General features: G+C 31.5%; 1 protein-coding gene across 2 annotated transcripts in view; it reads left to right on the top strand.

The window, feature by feature from the left end:
- LOC145279984 (ankyrin repeat and fibronectin type-III domain-containing protein 1-like) overlaps positions 1-19,413 on the top strand; it is a 529,276-nt gene that overhangs the window by 305,337 nt on the left and 204,526 nt on the right. For both annotated transcript variants that reach the window (XM_080131579.1, XM_080131580.1), the window contains one exon: positions 10,831-10,929. In XM_080131579.1, coding sequence (XP_079987705.1) covers positions 10,831-10,929 — 99 coding nt within the window. The remainder of the gene's footprint in view (positions 1-10,830; positions 10,930-19,413) is intronic.

Genomic DNA, 19,413 nt, shown 5'->3' with positions numbered 1-19,413 from the left:
AAGAAAGAGTCAACCGTATGCTAGCTGTATCTACCCGGCGTTGCCCAGGATACAATGCAACCACTTTAGTTTAATTTTAATTTTTATTTTTTGCACTTTTTCAACTTAAAGTAGACAACTCCTATTTTATTCCCTGGTTTAAACAAGCAGACAGTTTATTGGCGTCACAGTTGGCAGATTTATATTTTCTTTTATTTTTCTCATAACCATTATTGAGGAAAAAAAAATGAAATAGTCATTCTATTCTACGCTATATGGATCAAGAACTGGCTAATAATTTTTTTTTCACATCAATTTTGCGTTTTTTTTTCTTCTTTTGTTGTGTTCTTTTAAGTATTTTGACAGAATTGCTTTTCTTTTTTCTTTTTTTTGTTGACAGCAGATAAAATTTTTACCTTCTATTTTCATTTTTTTTACTTTTTTCATTTTCTTTTCATTTTTTTTCATCTTTATTTTTTTTCATTTTTATTTTATTTTCATTTTTTTATTTTCTTTCCATTTGTTTCATTTTTAGTTTTTGGATTTTAATTTTCTTTTCATTTTCTTTTAATTTATTATTTTTTTTATCTTGTTTTCATTTTCTTTTCATTCTTTTCATTTTTTTTTTTTACATTTTTCATTATTTTTCATTTTCTTTTCATTTTTTTTCAATTTTTTCATCTTTTCATTTTCTATTCATTTGCTTCATTTTTGCATATTTTTTTCATTTTCTTTTCGTTTTTTTATCATTTTTTTCAGTTTTTCATCTCCTTTTCCTTTTTCTTTTTTTTTCATTATTTGCTGACAATGGATAAGATTTTCACTTTCTTTTTACATCGTTTTTCATTACCTTTTTTTATTTTTTCTCATTTTTTTGCAAACGACAGATAAGATTTTTACTTTCTGCTTTCATTTTTTTAATTTCTTTTCATTTTTGTTTACAGAATTCGCACATATGGTATATATTACCACTACAAATATATATTTATTTTCAATAAAAAAGATTATCAGGGAGTACATTACTAGTCAAGAACGAATTAAAACCATCTACTTTATTTTATTTGCTTAATTATTTATTTTATAGGACAAAATAAAAACAATATTAGGGAAACGAATTTGATATTCTAAAATTATTTCCTTTTCTTAAACGATTTGCAATCTAATTTTTTATTTTAACGACATTACTGATGCCCTACACATGTAGTGTTTATTACGAATATGAAAAATTTTCTTTTTTTTTGCACTAAGATGTTCTAGCGTGGTCGGGTTTGTACTCTGAATTTCCACCAGTTAAAAAAAAAGGGGTGAGATATTAATTTTTTATGAAAATCGCTTCAGATAAGGCATGAAGCCACTTGATATAAGGAGCTAAAAAATATTCCTTTTGGGGTCAGAAACTAGTCAACAATAAGTATCAGATGATATTATGCCTCCGTTCAGTCTCAAAAGACAAAGGATACCTCCTGTAGAGGCAGTAGCGCGTGTAATTGTGCAGCAAGGGTTGCGTAATCCCCAACCACACCTCTCCTGAATCGGCACTGCTTGAGTTCAGTGGCAAGGAGAAGTCCATGAAAAAAGACAAATAGAAACAAAGCCGAGAGCATATACAGCACCTGAAAGTCCCGAATTGTCACCCTCTGCCTCTCATCATTCTTTAACTTTGGTGACCTGGAATGTGAGAACTAAAGAATAAAATAAGGGATTTGAGAGTTACAATATTGCCATATGTAAACCTAGAATTCACTTTCTACTCTCCTTAAATAATGATTCACTTTTTATCAAAGCCCAGAGGCCACTCGAGGATAATGCAATTTGTCTGTGGGTGGGGAGACAACATTATTGATTGCTAACGACATGACAACACCATCATGATTGTTAACAATGTGAATTAATGAGCTCCTGAAGATCACTAAGAGAAAGTCGAGGCATATAGACTAAATTTTACCTTGTATAACCTGGAACAACAACAATTACGATTAGAGATGCTTTGTTGCCTTAAAGGTGGATATTTTAAGCGGGTTTTAAGCTCATTTGTTGCTGCGGAGTTTCTGTTTGCCTTTTTGCTTTGAAGTTATTTTTTAAATTGAAGTGAACCCTAGGATAAATTAAGAGTCAAATATAAACAGATAAAATTATAGAGTAATACAAAGCGAATCAAATGGGGCATAGGTTGTTTGAACAGTTACAGTTGATTTAGCTTATACTTGCGGTTTTTGAAGAAATGACAATTGCAGATTTTCTTTTTGCCGCCACCGTATATATAAAGAAATTTGAATTTAGGAAAACTCGTCCCCGGAAAACATGTACCCGGAAATTTACATGGTCGTGACATTGGACATGCTGATGCTTCGGACAAATGACCCGTTAAAAGCAGAAGTCCTTGGTCCTCAAAAGTTTTGAAGACTGGTTTCTGGTGGAAAGGAACCATTGACAAAGTCGCCTGACGAGTACTTCTGGGTTTAACCGACCATTTGTCCGAAACATTAGCATGTCCAGTGTCGCGACCATGTAAATTTGTTCATATTAGTAAAAATATATCTTGCTCTTCTTTTATTGAGCACTCTTAATAACCTCATTAAATTACAATTAGTTATCACTCTTGAATACCTTTAACTTTGTGTGTGTATATGTGTGTGTGTGTGTGTGTATTATGATATGATATGGTACAATCACATGGACACACCAGTTCTCGCTAGATCACCAAAGTTAAACAAGTACCAGATATCATCATCATTTTTTATATTTTTATTATTCCATGTATGCACATAAAATTTTACAAAGAGATATAAAATGTTATTATTGATTTTTAATATCTCTCTCACTGTCTCTCAGATATATATATCATTATTATTTCATGTATCCACATAAAATGTTATAAGGAGGTATAAAATTCTATTATCGATTATCAGTGTTTTATATATATATATATATATATATATATATATAAAACATTTTTTTTAACCAAGTAAGATCTGTGACTTACTTGTAGTTTCATTAAATACTTTTATATGCAAAATCCGATCCTGCATTTTGCTAATTCCTGCCCTCTGATGAGAAGGAGAGTATTTCTTCGAAACTCCATGGATTAAGGACTATCCACTTATCTTGTGCTTCCTTTTTTAAAATTAAATATGTTTTTAACTCTTTTTCAAGATGTCTTTTAACATGTTTTATTAATCATTTGTTCATATATATATATATATATATATATATATATATATATATATATATATATATATATATATATATATATAAATGTAACTCTGGGTTCGTTCGTAATTAATAGTCTAAATAACCACTGGATGGATGGCTTCCACATTTTGGTATAATATGTTTACTGTACCCATGCGTGTTTCTATATATCTCTTTTTAATTATAACATTATACTTAATTTTTCTATAATAAATAGGTGGTTTTCTTTATACGGATGGGCCATTTTTTTTTTATTTGGGGACAATTATTTCACACCGCATGCCATCACGTGACATCACTAAACGGAATTTTTATATACCAAATTGACTTTTTACGTTTAAAAATGGAATTATTTCTCTTTTGTTAATATATATATTTTTTTAATATTTTGTGTTTTATATATATATAAAGTACATTTGTTGAATGTTATTCTCTTGATTATATTTGTTTGTAAGAAGCACAATTAAAAACAAAAAAGATTAAAACGGAGCGAAATTTAAATTTCCATTCCATTTTTACAACAATCCAGTGCGTACTTTGCAAGTTTTATCATAAGTTAACGAGCAACCCATAAAAATCTGGTAACTGAGTGGCAAATCTGCTTAAAATATTGTAAAAAAAAATAAAATAAAAAATAGAACCTCTCCCTAACATACTGGCAATAATTTGGTTCCGTCCTTCCCTTGAGTGTTCTAATAAGAGGGATTGATTTACTAGGATCTGTATTAGAAGCTGAGCAAAATTATTTAATTGTTGAATTTTTTGCATTTTGGTTAAATTTGTTAGTTTGCAATCGCTAAAAGCCCACATAAAAATTGAACATTAAATTAACATTTATTACTTCCGGAAACGTTAAATTAAACTAAAATTATCATTTATTACTTCCAGAAACTTGGTAAACCGATATTACTGGAGAAAATGAATCTTGACAATTCAAAAAAATGTTTAAAATTACTTTGTTCGAAAAAAAAAAAAGAACCTATTTTATAAAAGTCCAATGTTGCTTTAAAAGTAAATAAAGAAAGTGAGAACATATATCCGTAATTGTTTAATTGGAAATGTTTCGATTTAATTGATGAGAACAGGAAAGTTTTTTCATGAAACAATTTTTTTTTATTAAAAACAGAAAATTGAAATGACATATTCATAATAGTTTAACCTGGGCGAGCGCCATTTGAAAAACAAACCAAAAACAAAACATTTATTAGTTTTTTTTTGTTTGTTTATTTTTTCGTTTGTGTGTCTTTTTTTTGGGGGGTGGGGTTCGAACAAATAAATAATTTTAAATATTTTTTTGAATTGTCAAGATTCATTTTCTCCAGTAATATCGGTTTACTCAAGTTTCTGGAAGTAATAAATGTTAATTTTAGTTTAATTTATCGTTTCCGGAAGTAATAAATGTAAATTTTGGTAAATTTATTCTTTCCCTTTCCGGAAGCAATCGTTCGGCCATATAATGATGTCTCCCCTAGATTTGGATAGCAAGTGTGTGAAAAAAATGGCGTCTCCAATTTCGGCAATAAAGTGTAGAAGCACCAAATCTGCTAACTGAGTGACAAATCTGCTTAAAATGTTGAAAAAAAGAAAGAAAAAAAAAAAGAATAGAACCTCTTGATGTATCAGAAATTTGGAGGAATTTTTGACGCCCCTAACAGAAAATTGCGAATAAAATATTAAAAAAAACTCGTAATTTCTCATTTTAAAGTGAGTTGTTTATTTTCTATATGGAATATACTTTCAAAATAAACTATTAACGTTGTTTAAAAAATAATAGAAATATTATTTTTCATTTTAAAAAAAACAGTCTTTACAAAATGTTTACAAAATGCCGGCGTGCCTTCATGCAGCCATTTTTTTACGTAATAAAATCAATGGAATTTTATGAGTTAAATATTTTTCAATTTTTAAACTTTAAAAATCTATCAAAATTTTTCTATTGGTTCAATTTTTACGATATTTTCAGGGTCAATGTGAAAGTTTATGCTCTTTCCAATAAACCAAATATAATATTTTAGACAAACGTTTTTTTTTCAAATTCACATCCACATTTTGAAATGTTTATTAAAATTTTAATAATTAATTTATGTGTCAAAGTTTTATGTATCACAAATTGAAGATAAGAGATCAATAAAGAAAATATTCCTATTTAAAACGAAAAAAAGAATAGTTTTTTGCAAATTTATCTGTAAAGTCCAAAGTGTAAAACCTTTTTTTTTTTTTAAAACACGTTGAATTTTTTTTAAATGAAAGCTCATGTTATGCCTACATCGTCAAGTAAATACCAGACGCTGACGGCGAATTTTTCTATCTTATTGAATGTTTTCTTTTTTTAGATATTAAAAAAAAATTAATCGATGAAGAAGTATTAAAATATATCAATCAAAAACTCGTGTATTTCATTAAAAGAATTTTTTTAAAATCGCTGAAGCGGATTTTTGGTTCTAGGGGAAAAACTTATAAGTGAATGTGCGTTTCTTTTTTAAAAATACTAATTTTGGTTAACACACGCAATAAAAAAGAGACATTTATGCCCTTAGACAAAACCATACTTCATAAATTTCATTTTAGCAGCAGCAGAAGCAGCTATTTAACGCTTTGCGCAAAACATGTTACAAAAATGCGATTTTCTAGGACCCTCGCTTTAAAATAACTCGTTTATTTAAAAAATACATGAAATTTAAAATATAAATATGGATAAATTCTTAACAATGAAGAATGGAGCTACCCATTTAATAATATTTTTTAGGTAAGTGATTTTTTGGCATTTATATATATGCATATATTTATAAGCAAGTCAAAATATGTTGATTTTCTTTATATTTTTTTTTAAAAGAAAACCGCTTTAAAGAAACAAATATTGCATAATTTGCTATTAAACCTGTTATTTTTTTAAATTTGGTCTTTAGTCCTTTAATTGAAAAATAATTAGGGTTTGAATTATATTTTCAAGTAGTTATAAGCTTCAAAAATAGTAAGTTGAATTATTAAGGTTCTGATCATCATTTTTAATGGCCACTTTCTGATACACCTATAGAACCGCTCCCAAACATACTGGCAATAATTTGGTTTCGTCCTTCCTTTCAGTGTTTCCAATAAGGGGGATTGATTTACTAGGATTTGTATTAGGAGCTGGGCACTTATTAAATTATTTAATTGTTGAATTTTTTGCATTTTCGTTAAATTTGTTAGTTTGCTAGCGCTAAAAGCCCACACAAAAAATTGAACAAAAGACAAAATTAAAAAGAATGGTACTCATGCAGAATTTGACGCCCCTCCCCGCATAGGATTCCAATTAGTTTAGGGTTCGACCGGCAATCACCGGATTCAGCCGAGCATTGTTCAAATGTTGAAACGCTAAGCCAACTTTTTTTTTTTTTTGCAAAAAAAAATTAATGATGGGAGTATTTTTTCCGTTTATTTTCTTAACATCTATTGACAAAAAAATTGTACATTCTCTTGAAAAAAAAATCTAACTTTTCTCTACTTTCACCTAACTATTTACAGTGTTCATATAAAACATTCATCTTTTCTTTTTATAATAAAAATTCTGTTTTCAAAAAGAAATGTTTACTACCAACTTTCTTTTAAAAAAAAGTTTTCCTGAAAAAAACAAAAAACTTTCACCTAACAATTTATGGTAAAAAATTCACCTTTTCTTGGGGAGGGGGAACAACTTTTATTGATAAAAAAATTGCAAAAATAGTAAAATAAACAATACAAAATGCAATTTTTTATGAGGAATGTGTTCCATTTTAACAAACTGAGCCACGGCAACGCGTGGCCGGGTACAGCTAGTATGTATGTGTGTATATATATATATATATATATATATATATATATATATATATATATATATATATATATGAGAGAGTGCGAAACATTCATTGATCCTCATAAAATCCCGAGCGAGTATATATATATATATATATATATATATATATATATATATATATATATATATATATATATATATATTGCCATCAAAATGAGCAAAATCGATTATTGTTCAATCAAATCGATTGATTGCCTCTCTAGTTGGGGGAACCCACCATGGTGCACTGGGATGAAGCTTCAAATGCCTCTCCATAGTGACTTTGTCTAAAATACACTGTAGTTTACATTGCACTGTAGAGAACCTATTGTGGATTTTATACAATTATTTTTATATAATGGCTTCAATCAAAGTTTAAAATACAAAAGTCAAGCATCAATGCTTAAGTTATACTCTAAGCAGAGACATTCATTTCGAAGGCTCCCCTGTTATATCAAAGAATCTACTGTTGATTTTATATGCGGGGCCGTTCTGCTTGTGTGGTGATAAAACGTCTCTCGTGCACTTATGATGTTAGGCTGTGAAAGGTTTTAACTTTAGTCAAAATCGCCTGTTCTTTATTTATCGGGGGGGGGGTTCGATTATCGGTCATCCATACTTATCGAAGACATTCTGATACTAAGGGCACTCCCAAGTAGATAAAGTACATTCATGAGTTTATTCCGTATGGAGTCCGAAACTGCTAGGCCGAGTTTTATGGAATGTGTTTGGTTTAAAACACGATTTAACCATGATGCATGATTTTTTCATTTTAAACTTAAATTCAAGCCATCATCACTGCACAAGCATGTAAAATCAACAGCAGGTTCTTTGATATGACAGGGGTGCGTTCGAAATTAATGTTTCCATTCAGAGCACTATTGAACCATGATACTTGACTTTAATTAAATTGATTATTTAAACTTCAATTCAAGCCGTTATATATAAAAACAATTTTATAAAATTAACAATAAGTTCTCTACAGTGCAATGTAGACTACAATGTATGGCGGAGAAGCTTGAGAAGCTTCCCCTCGGTGCACAGAGGATGGCCCATAACTAGAGTAGGCAATTAATCGATTTGATTGAAAAATGATCGATTTCACTGATTTCGATGACAATAAAAATATGGGAGTGTGAACCATTTGTTGATCATCATTCGATCCCGGGCAACGTTGGGTCTCCCTACTAGTATATATATATATATATATATATATATATATATATATATATATATATATATATATATATATAATGAACATTGCATGTTACTAAATATGCATTAATGATAGCCTGCTTTCAATTAAATATATCCCCGAGTGTTCATAAACATTAACAGCTGTATTTAATATTAGAAAGGAACAAGAATTCTAAACGTTTGAGAAAGAAAATCTTTGAATCTATGACGTCATATCTTTGAGAAAAAAAATATTATTTTGCCTCAGTGACAGGCAGACACCAACATCTCCCTTATAATAAGACTAGCAGGGTTACTGGCGTTGCCTGGGGTTCTAGAACAGAAAATAGAATATTTGAAAAAATGTGTGTATTACAAAATATAGCTCTTTTAAGCCGACTCTCTTTCTCTCTCTCTCTCTCTCTCTCTCTCTCTCTCTCTTTCTCTAATACACACACAGCCACTCTCTCCCTCTTTTTTCTTGTACACACATACTCTCTCTCTCTCATTCTTTCTCACACACACACTCTCTCTCCCTCTCTTTCTTTTTCTTACTCTCTCCCACTTTCTAACACACACACACACACACACACACTCTCTCTCTCTCTCTCTCTCTCTCTCTCTCTCTCTCTCTCTCTCTCTCTCTCTCTTTCTTACTCTCTCTTATACACACACTCTCTCCTTCTCTTTTTCTTGCACACACATACTCTCTCTCCCTCTCTCTAACACACACACACACTTTCTCTCTTTCTCTTTCCTACACTCTCCCTCTTTCTAACACACACACTCTCTCTCCCTCTCTCTTTCTGACACACAGTCTTTCCTTCTCTCTCTTTCTTATACTCCTTCTCTCTCTTTCTTATACTCTCTCTCTCACTCTTTTTCTTACACTCTCTTTCCCTCTTTCTCTCAATAATGTCATTTTCCATCCAATTGCTTCTTTCTCATGCACAAACTTTACAACTGCTTAAATATAATAGGAAAGAAACAAACATGAATATTAATGTATTACTGTTGACTAACAGGGCTACGTTGTCTGTCTGTGTTTCTCTTTCTCTTTCTCTCTCTCTCTCTCTCTCTCTCTCTCTCTCTCTCTCTCTCTCTCTTTCCCACGTTATGTTACTTATTTAACATACCTTTCCGCCCGATTATTTCTTTCTGATGCACAAAATTTTGCACCTGCTTAAGAATATAACGTTTCCGAATTTTTTTAGATGAGGATTGGTCATTCTTATTATTTGGATTCATCGGACTAGTGTTCTCATCTTGAGTGTGATTTTCACAGCGTTTCGGTCGATATAACCTCTGACGTTCTTCAGATGTATTCCCGAGTTCGACAAGATACACCCGAAGAAGATCGGAGGTTGTATTGACCGAAACGCTGTGAAAATCACACCCAAGACGAGAACAGTAGTCTGATGAAGCCAAATAATATGCTTGAATATAGTATGAAAAAAAACATTATGGGGTAAGCTGATATACCCATTTCTTGGAATAATGGACTTATTCAAAGGCTATAAACATAATTACATCTAACATGTTATTGGGTAGAGATTCGTGTCAGTTATAGATTAATGACGTGTACTTCTGCAATATTCTTGTGTTTGTCTTGATTATTACCTGCCTGCAAAGTTACAACACTGGCGACGAGGATGTGATTCACACTTATGCAGGGAAACCCTAATGGATTAAGATACTGACTCTTTACAGAGTATAGGCTTTAAAAAAAAAAGGCTGATATTTTAGGAATAATGAACTTACTCAGAGACAATAAATATAGTTATATCTCAACATTGTGGAAGTGATCCTTGGCAGTTATGGCCCCAGAATCATGATGTGTATTTTTGTAACATTCTTTTGTTAATACATTTTTTATTAAATTATGCCACCGTGTTTATCTTGATTATTAATGGTCTGCAAGTTTACAACACTGGCGATGAGGTATGCAAACTTTACACCGCTATAATAAGAAGAAATATGAATATTAAATTATTTTTTGAACATGACTATCTCAGGTCCACAACGAATCCGATGATGTAAAGTTCATAAGAGTATCTGCCACTTCTACAGAATTGGGACGATATTTTGTAGTTGATAAATGGAGTTTTTAGATAAAAACAATGGTTTCAAATGATTTTTTTTTTGTCAATTGTAATAAATTACAACAGTAGCTTCCAAATTATGCAGTCGAAATTACTTGAATATTACTGAATTATTAAACAAAACAACTTTAATCGTGTTAGCAGGTGAACAACTGCCGCCATCTTGTTTGAATGGAAACGGAAAATTATCTCCCTTTTAAACTCACCTGTGTCTTACTATCATTTTCATCAAATTCTATTTTTATTTTCTCTAATAATTTTCTACCCTATCGATTTTCGTAATTTTTGGATATAATCATTTTAAAAATACGAGGAATACGTAGATACCATTGTTTCCATGTGAAATTCAGTTTAACGATTTGCGAAATTTCGTCCTATTATCTTTTACAGGTGCGATTTTTGGCCGGAAACACACAAGAAGCTAGAAGGAGAGAGAGAGAGAGAGAGAGAGAGAGAGAGAGAGAGAGAGAGAGAGACCCCACACACACACACAAAGAGAAAAGTTGAATTTTCTTTATATAAAAGATGACAATTGATCCTGAATTTTCTTTTTAAAATTTTCCGTTTCAGTTGAAGGCAGAAGGAAAGATAAACTGCGAATGCGAAGTTTGAGCGTCGACAGAAAATCGAGCTTTTGTCATCCATCAAGCAACTTACCTCACTACACAGGTCAGGAAAAAAATATATCTTTTATTATCAAATCTTTTTAAAATAGGTTAACGTAGTTTGCTTGAAGCATTGTTTAATGTGTATAAAAGAAGAAATGTAATTTGTAGAAGGCAATAGAATGCAAAAGGTGTGACGGAACCTAAGATATAATTGTGGAACCAGCTATGCAGTGTTTCACTTTTATTGAACCAATTCGTGTGTGTGTATGCGTTTGTGGCACCGTGTAGATTATGTAGCCAGACTTTATGGGCACCCTATATATATATATATATATATATATATATATATATATATATATATATAATTATTACTATGATAATTTTTTTAATAGCTATGGACATTAATGTTTCATCCTTTCAGGAATCTATCAATGCAGGGAGTTATGATTACAGCTGGTTGGGAGATTCGAACCTGGCCACAAAACCACCTGACTCTATTAGCAAGGAACAAGTCTGGCTACATAATCTACACGGTGCCCACAAAGTCTGGCTACATAATGTAGTCAGACTTTGTGGACACCCTGTATATTTCTGATGAGTTAAGGACAAAATAGATTCACTGATTGATACAATAATTTAGTGATTGATTTTGTGATACGAAACAGATACTGTTAAGAATTGTAAGTGTCAACTGAATTAAAGGAATAAATTGTAAGATGGTTAACATCATGAAATTTGGAATATAGACTTTTGTCATTCATTCATTATTTGTTCTGTAAGTACATTCAGCTTCTTAAATATAAAAGAAATATACGTGAATAAAGAATATCTCCACACACATTATATATATATATATATATATATATATATATATATATATATATATATATATATATATATATATATATATAACCATACATATATACATTTAAATATGTTTTCTTAGATACGATATTTTACAAGTAGGATGTTCTTACTTGCGTCAGGCGGTCAGGTGGTGTGTCCGTGATGCTATATTTTGGGAAGTCTTCCCTTTGTCAGGCGTGTGTTCGATTTTCAAACGTGCATGACAAAATTTATCATAGATGGAGCAGGTTCGCAGAAATTGGAACTTAATTTATCTGTTTGAGATGCATAATTTATTAATATCTGACGTGTGTCGTTACTCGATATTATTAGCGGCTCTTTTATATATGTTAATATTTAGCCTTAATTACTTATATGTGTTTTATTAATTAGTCTTTATTCGTTTATTTTATTTTGTTTTGTGCTTTTTTTATGATCATCAGGCGTTTTCATTTTATTTTTATTTCATATTTTTAATATTATTATCGAACGTGTTTTGGTATTCAATATTATTTATAATTTTTTAATTTCTATTTTACCTTAATTGCTTTGTATTAATAACTGAGGCTTGCCTTTTTTTTTCTTTTGTTCTTGGCCTTCGGGCCAAGATCAAAGTGTAAAAAAAAAAAAAAAAAAAATGCGCACACACACACACATACAGAAATTGTATATATATATATATATATATATATATATATATATATATATATATATATATATATATATATATATATATATATATCCTTTTTGTAAAAACGCTGGGGTTTTCATTAGTTAGCTTTAGAGTCCACAGAGTGAATGAGGTATTGTGGTAAATGTTGCCAGTCAAGAGTAAAGTCGCCAAAGACTCCAATTTTTACTTTAGTTACAAAGACCCTGCAACACTCCCCTCCCCAGATCTTATAGGGCCTTGTGCCTAAATTTGTTTTGTCTTTTGGAGATTTTACTTTTTTAATTTTTTTAATTTTATATTGGAATTTTTTTTAATTGTATTTTTTTCTTTAAACAAAATAAATTAAATATAAAGATCAAAGTGTAGTATCTGTTCTGGCAGATACTGCAAGCAAAGACCATATGTGGGAGCAATCCCGCATATAAGACCTTGGTCAATGTAGGGGCAACCATTCATACCAATTGTCACTATCCAGCTCCCCTACTTCCCGGGGAGTTGGTCCCCATTTCCCCTTCACTCCTCACTTTAAAAATCGGCCTTGTGCCTTATTTGCTCAGTGGGGGAGCAAATAAATACCAACCCTTCATACCAATTGTCACTATCCAGCTCCCATTTCCCACCCATCGGGAGCTGGTCCCCTTTTTCCCTGTCCGCTCTCTCTCTCTCTCTCTCTCTCTCTCTCTCTCTCTCTCTCTCTCTCTCTCTCTCTCTCTCTCCCTCTCTCCACATTAAAAAACGGCCTTGTGCCTAATTTGCTCAGTGGGGAAGCAAATAAATACAATCTGTTCTGCAGATGCTGCACTTAAGATAATTTGTACCAGTCAATGGAGGGGAAACTATACTGAGACAATTATTATTTTTGGTAACCAGAGTGCCCCCTTTTTGCCTACTTTTAGAGGAGCTGGTTTTTACCCCACATTAAAAACGGCCTTGTGCCTAATTTACTTTGGTGGGGAAGCAAATAAATACAATAACTAGTATTTCTTCGTTTAATTTTTTTATTATTATTATTATTATTATTATTATTATTATTATTATTATTATTATTTTTATTATTATTATTATTATTATTATTATTATTTTTATTATTATTATTATTATTATTATTATTATTATCAAAATATTATAAAAAGCTGACATCAAATTTTAGATGTTTTCGTTTCGTCATTATTTAAGAACCCGTCGTCAAAATTTCCATCTAAACTGCATATAAAAGGAAACTGTTTTACTTTTTTCATTTTTCGATGGGAAAAAACAAGCTATTTTTTTATAATAAGCTCAGAAAAGTGAGTATTTCGATAATACCCCAGTAACAGGGGACATCTTTATAAAAACCAAGAAAAATGTGATATTTCAATAATATCTCCAGTAAAAGAAGCTATTTTATAATAAACCCAGCAAAGTTTGCTAATTTATATTAAACCTTAAAAAATGTGCTGTTTTTATAATTGTTGTAGAAGAAAGACACAACTTGATATTTACTGGACACAAAATATATTGAACAGAAAATCAAATAAAGACTGTGGTTATACTTCAGTCCGACTGCCAAGTGTGTCGAGAGACATATTCTCGCAGCACTTATATTAAGTGGAAGAGTTCATTATTATCCATAAGGTGGAAACCAGAACAATAAGAAACCCAGGAAAGTGTGCTATTTTTATAATAAATCAAGAAAGTGGTATATTTAGATAATACACCCAGCAAAAATAAACCAAGAAAGGTTAGCTGTTTTGTAATAAACTTGGAAAAAAATTGCTGGTATAAAAATATAGCACATTTAAAAGTGTAAACTTTGGAAAATCTGTAATTTTTATAATAAACTCAAGAAAATGTGCTATTTTTACAATAAACTCAGTAAAATATGTTGTTTTATAATAAACTCAGAAAAATGCATTTTCTAATAAACTCAGGTAAATGTACTACTTTTCTAACAAACTCAGAAAAATCTGTTATTTTTGCAATAAACTTAGAAAAGAGTTATTTTTATAATAAACTTAGAAAAGAGTTATTTTTATAATAAACTTAGAAAAGTGTCATTTTTTTATAAGCTTAGAAAAGAGTTATTTTTATAATAAACTTAGAAAAGTGTTATTTTTGTAATAAACTTAGAAAAAGTGTCATTTTTATAATAAACATAGAAAAAGTGTTATTTTTGTAATAAACTTATAAAAAGTGTCATTTTTATAATAAACATAGAAAAAGTGTTATTTTTGTAATAAACTTAGAAAAGTTTTACTTTTATAATAAACTTAGAAAAAGTGTAATTTTTATAATAAACTTAGAAAAAGTGTTATTTTTGTAATAAACTTAGAAAAAGTGTTATTTTTATAATAAACTTAGAAAAAGTATTGTTTTTGTAATAAACTTAGAAAAAGTGTTATTTTTATAATAAACTTAGAAAAAGTGTTATTTTTGTAATAAACTTAGAAAAAGTGTTATTTTTATAATAAACTTAGAAAAGTGTTATTTTTGTAATAAACTTAGAAAAAGTGTTATTTTTATAATAAACTTAGAAAAAGTGTAATTTTTATAATAAACTTAGAAAAAGTGTTATTTTTATAATAAACTTAGAAAAAGTGTTATTTTTATAATAAACTTAGAAAAAGTGTTATTTTTATAATAAACTTAGAAAAAGTGTTATTTTTATAATAAACTTAGAAAAAGTGTAATTTTTATAATAAACTTAGAAAAGTGTTGTTTTTGTAATAAACTTAGAAAAAGTGTTATTTTTATAATAAACTTAGAAAAGTGTTATTTTTGTAATAAACTTAGAAAAAGTGTTATTTTTGTAATAAACTTAGAAAAAGTGTTATTTTTATAATAAACTTAGAAAAAGTGTTATTTTTGTAATAAACTTAGAAAAGATGGTTTTTTATTGAATAAAAATGTATTAAATCCCATGAGCTTTTTCTTTTGTTTCTGAGGACTTTCTTTTTTTTACAGAAAAATTTTATTACTTTTTAAAATAGCGACTTTTCAGATCTCGTAGTGCCGGCTAGGATAAAGTAGGAAACGGAGAGTAACTGCAGCATGGCAACTTTAGCCACAATATTGTACAGAATAGTTAACCATGAAAGTGTTCGAAAGTACAGAATAGTTAACAATTTATTTTTATAATCAACCACACTATTTTCACTTTTGATTCTTTCATGAGCCTTGTTAATTGGATAGCTATTACCCTACTGTGTTTCTACCGTCCCTATCACAGTGAGGAAGGATTGGAATTTAGGGGTCGGGCAGGGTTGGGTTGGGTTGGGTTGTTGGAGTAGTTTATTATAGCTTTGAATTGCTACACCGCAATCAGAAATATATGGACACTCTTTTCCAATGGCAACTTGTATTCGACTAAGGGTTTACTGTTTACTTTCGACTTTGTGCCATGTTTTGGCGCAGCGGAAATCAAGTAAATATCATGCATCTATCCAATAATTTTTTAACCGTTTTAGTAGTTTTTTAGCAATTTTCAGCTCTCATCCTTCCACTTTCAGAAAAATGCTAAAAAAAAGAACCTGCGTATAAATAAAAAAAAAAAGAACCTGCGTATAAATAAAAAAAAAAAGAACCTGCGTATAAATAAAAAAAAAAAGAACCTGCGTATAAATAAATAAAAAAGAACCTGCGTATAAATAAAAAAAAAGGAAAGAACTTTAAGAAACGCTTCCTTTTAAAATATTTATTGTTAAAGAACATTGTTTTTTTATAAAGTAGGTATTGTTTATATGTTTATACGAAGGTGGTTCCAAAAGTAAGGTCTCCTATTTTTTTTTTTTACTCAACAGCCAAGACGTTGAAAAGCTACAAAGACGGAAGTTGTACCATTAAAACAATCGACTTTTTATGTTCCAGGATTTATTTTTCTACATAGTCACCACCATTCTCAATGAACTTCTGTCAGCCTCTTTTGATGCCTCGCTCGTAAAAGGTCGAAGCGCGCTTTTTCACTCACATCTATGTCGCCAATCTTAAATCGACAAACCCATCTCCTAATTGTAATGCCATCAACTGCATCAGCCTCATAAACGTTCAACAGGCGCCGGTGAATGTTGATCGGTTAAATTTTTCCTGCATGGGGGGGGATTCAATTACATATCTCTACTTCTGACTCATGTCCATGACAGAGGTTGCTTTCTTAGCATCTCACACCGTCAATATCTGCAGTGGAGAGATGAAACTTTCAGGCTGTGAATGCATAAGTTCAGTCATCATAACAATGCAATTTGCAATCACTTCTGATCCGTTTGGGCGGAATAAAAGAATAGGATGCATTACTTTTGGAACGTCCCTCGTATGAAAATGAAATGAAACTGCGGCACTAATCTTAGGCCGGTTTAACAAGCTTCCTCCTACGTAGGAAGTTCCATGGGAGTATGAAATTCACAAGCGGTCCCCAATCGCATGTATATCACGGTTAAGGGAAATGATGGCGTTAGTTTTTTGCAGCCCTTGTGGGGAGGTGTTGCCGTCTTCCTATATACAGCACTTTGGTATTCCCAAATCGGTCACCCATCTGTTAATGACCAGGCTTAACATTGCTTAACTTCAGTGATCTCACAAGAACCGATGTGTAAACGTGATTTTGCCGTATCGTATATATGTACAGGATTCACTCTTAAACTAATTAAACGATTATTACAAATTGTGGAACACAACTGCTATGCGTAAGAGATCCAAATGTGGGCCATATTTACTTTAATTTAGTTTTACACAAAGCATGTAAAAGGTGGCTGGAAATCCCTCATGAAAATTCAGATACCCACGACTTTTGTAAAATTTTAACAATTGGTATTATACATCAATTAATAAATATTCCCTGAATTTCAGTTTCTTTGGATTATTTTCCAGAATTTTAGGGGGGGGGGTATAATATGGATTTTAAAATTCAAATATTTCAGATTTGCATTAAGTTTGACCCAGAATCATTAGACATCAATTAAGCAAGATTTCTTGAATTTCAATTTTTTAAAATAAATTTTCTAGAATCAGCTTCAGATTTTGATGAAATTTGAAATCAACATTTTAGACAGCAGGTTTATATGATATCTAATTTTAACAGAATGCATATGAGCGCGTGTAAAAATATCAGCAGTAGCTGACTTGCGAAAATATTAGCAGCAGTAGCTGAAAAAGCACATCTGCAAATTAGGAAACTAGCGGGGTTGCCCGGCGTTGCCCGGCATTTAGGTGGTGTGGTAAGCACCCTGCAGGGAGAGGGGTCAAGACAACAATAGCAGGGTTCCTAGGGTGTGTTGGTGGTGTAGTAAGGAACCCCAGGAAGTGGGGGTGTAAAAAAGGTGGTATTAGCGAGGGGGGTCAAAACAACAGTTGGCAAACAACAACAAAAAAAGTGGAAGTAGGCAGGAAAAAAAGTGGAAGTAGGCAGAAAAAAAAGTGGAAGTAGGCAGGAAAAAAAAGTGGAAGTAGGCAGGAAAAAAAAGTGGAAGTAGACAGGAAAAAAGTGGAAGTAGGCAGGAAAAAAAGTGGAAGTAGGCAGGAAAAAAAGTGGAAGTAGGCAGGAAAAAAGTGGAAGTAGGCAGGAAAAAAAGTGGAAGTAGGCAGGAAAAAAAAGTGGAAGTAGGCAGGAAAAAAAAGTGGAAGTAGGCAGGAAAAAAGTGGAAGTAGGCAGGAAAAAAAAGAAGAAGTAGGCAGGAAAAAAAGTGGAAGTAGGCAGGAAAAAAAGTGGAAGTAGGCAGGAAAAAAGTGGAAGTAGGCAGGAAAAAAAGTGGAAGTAGGCAGGAAAAAAAAGTGGAAGTAGGCAGGAAAAAAGTGGAAGTAGGCAGGAAAAAAAGTGGAAGTAGGCAGGAAAAATAAGTGGAAGTAGGCAGAAAAAAAAGTGGAAGTAGGCAGGAAAAAAAGTGGAAGTAGGCAGGAAAAAAAAGTGGAAGTAGGCAGAAAAAAAAGTGGAAGTAGGCAGGAAAAAAAGTGGAAGTAGACAGGAAAAAAGTGGAAGTAGGCAGGAAAAAAAGTGGAAGTAGACAGGAAAAAAGTGGAAGTAGGCAGGAAAAAAAGTGGAAGTAGGCAGGAAAAATAAGTGGAAGTAGGCAGGAAAAAAGTGGAAGTAGGCAGGAAAAAAAGTGGAAGTAGGCAGGAAAAAAAGTGGAAGTAGGCAGGAAAAAAAAGTGGAAGTAGGCAGGAAAAAAGTGGAAGTAGGCAGGAAAAAAAAGTGGAAGTAGGCAGGAAAAAAAGTGGAAGTAGGCAGGAAAAAAAGTGGAAGTAGGCAGGAAAAAAAGTGGAAGTAGGCAGGAAAAAAAGTGGAAGTAGGCAGGAAAAAAAAGTGGAAGTAGGCAGGAAAAAAAAAGTGGAAGTAGGCAGGAAAAAGTGGAAGTAGGCAGGAAAAAAAAGTGGAAGTAGGCAGGAAAAAAAGTGGAAGTAGGCAGGAAAAAAAGTGGAAGTAGGCAGGAAAAAAAAGTGGAAGTAGGCAGGAAAAAAGTGGAAGTAGGCAGGAAAAATAAGTGGAAGTAGGCAGGAAAAAAAGTGGAAGTAGGCAGGAAAAAAAGTGGAAGTAGGCAGGAAAAAAAGGTAAAAAAAAAAAACCTGACATCTAAGTCGATGTCTCTATCTCCCGACTGGAAGTTCGGAACATTGAAATTAAGTGCAGTCAATCCAACTGAGTCGACGACTTGCGAAAATGACCATGCAAAAACCGACTCCTTCTTGTAGAAAACTGCCCAGTTGAGGTTGAAAAAATTAATGGTTTTAGGACAATTTTTCGATATTTCTCGTCCGAGACGTCGAGCTTCAAAATGATACCAAACTCGTCAGGATCCGTCGCGTCTGTCGAAAGTTTTAAGCAGACATACCAACATGCATGCATACATACGTACATACATACACAAAAACAGACAGGTGAGGTTTATATTATAGACTAGCCTGGGGGCCTGGCATTGCCCGGGTGTTTGGAGGTGTATGTTGAGCAAAAAAAAAAAAGTAGTAGTTGGCAGGTGGGCTCGAACCGCGAGGGAAGAAAAGAACGTGAAAAAAAGACATGACATCTTTGCCGGAAGTGACGAAGGTTTAAATATAGGCTAG

This window comes from Euprymna scolopes, chromosome 7 (assembly GCF_053919585.1).
Source record: "Euprymna scolopes isolate OS-2025 chromosome 7, ASM5391958v1, whole genome shotgun sequence".
Classification (NCBI taxonomy): Eukaryota; Metazoa; Mollusca; class Cephalopoda; order Sepiida; family Sepiolidae; genus Euprymna; species Euprymna scolopes.
The sequence above is the reverse complement of the archived record's forward strand: the minus strand, read 5'-3'. Positions and strand labels throughout refer to the sequence as shown.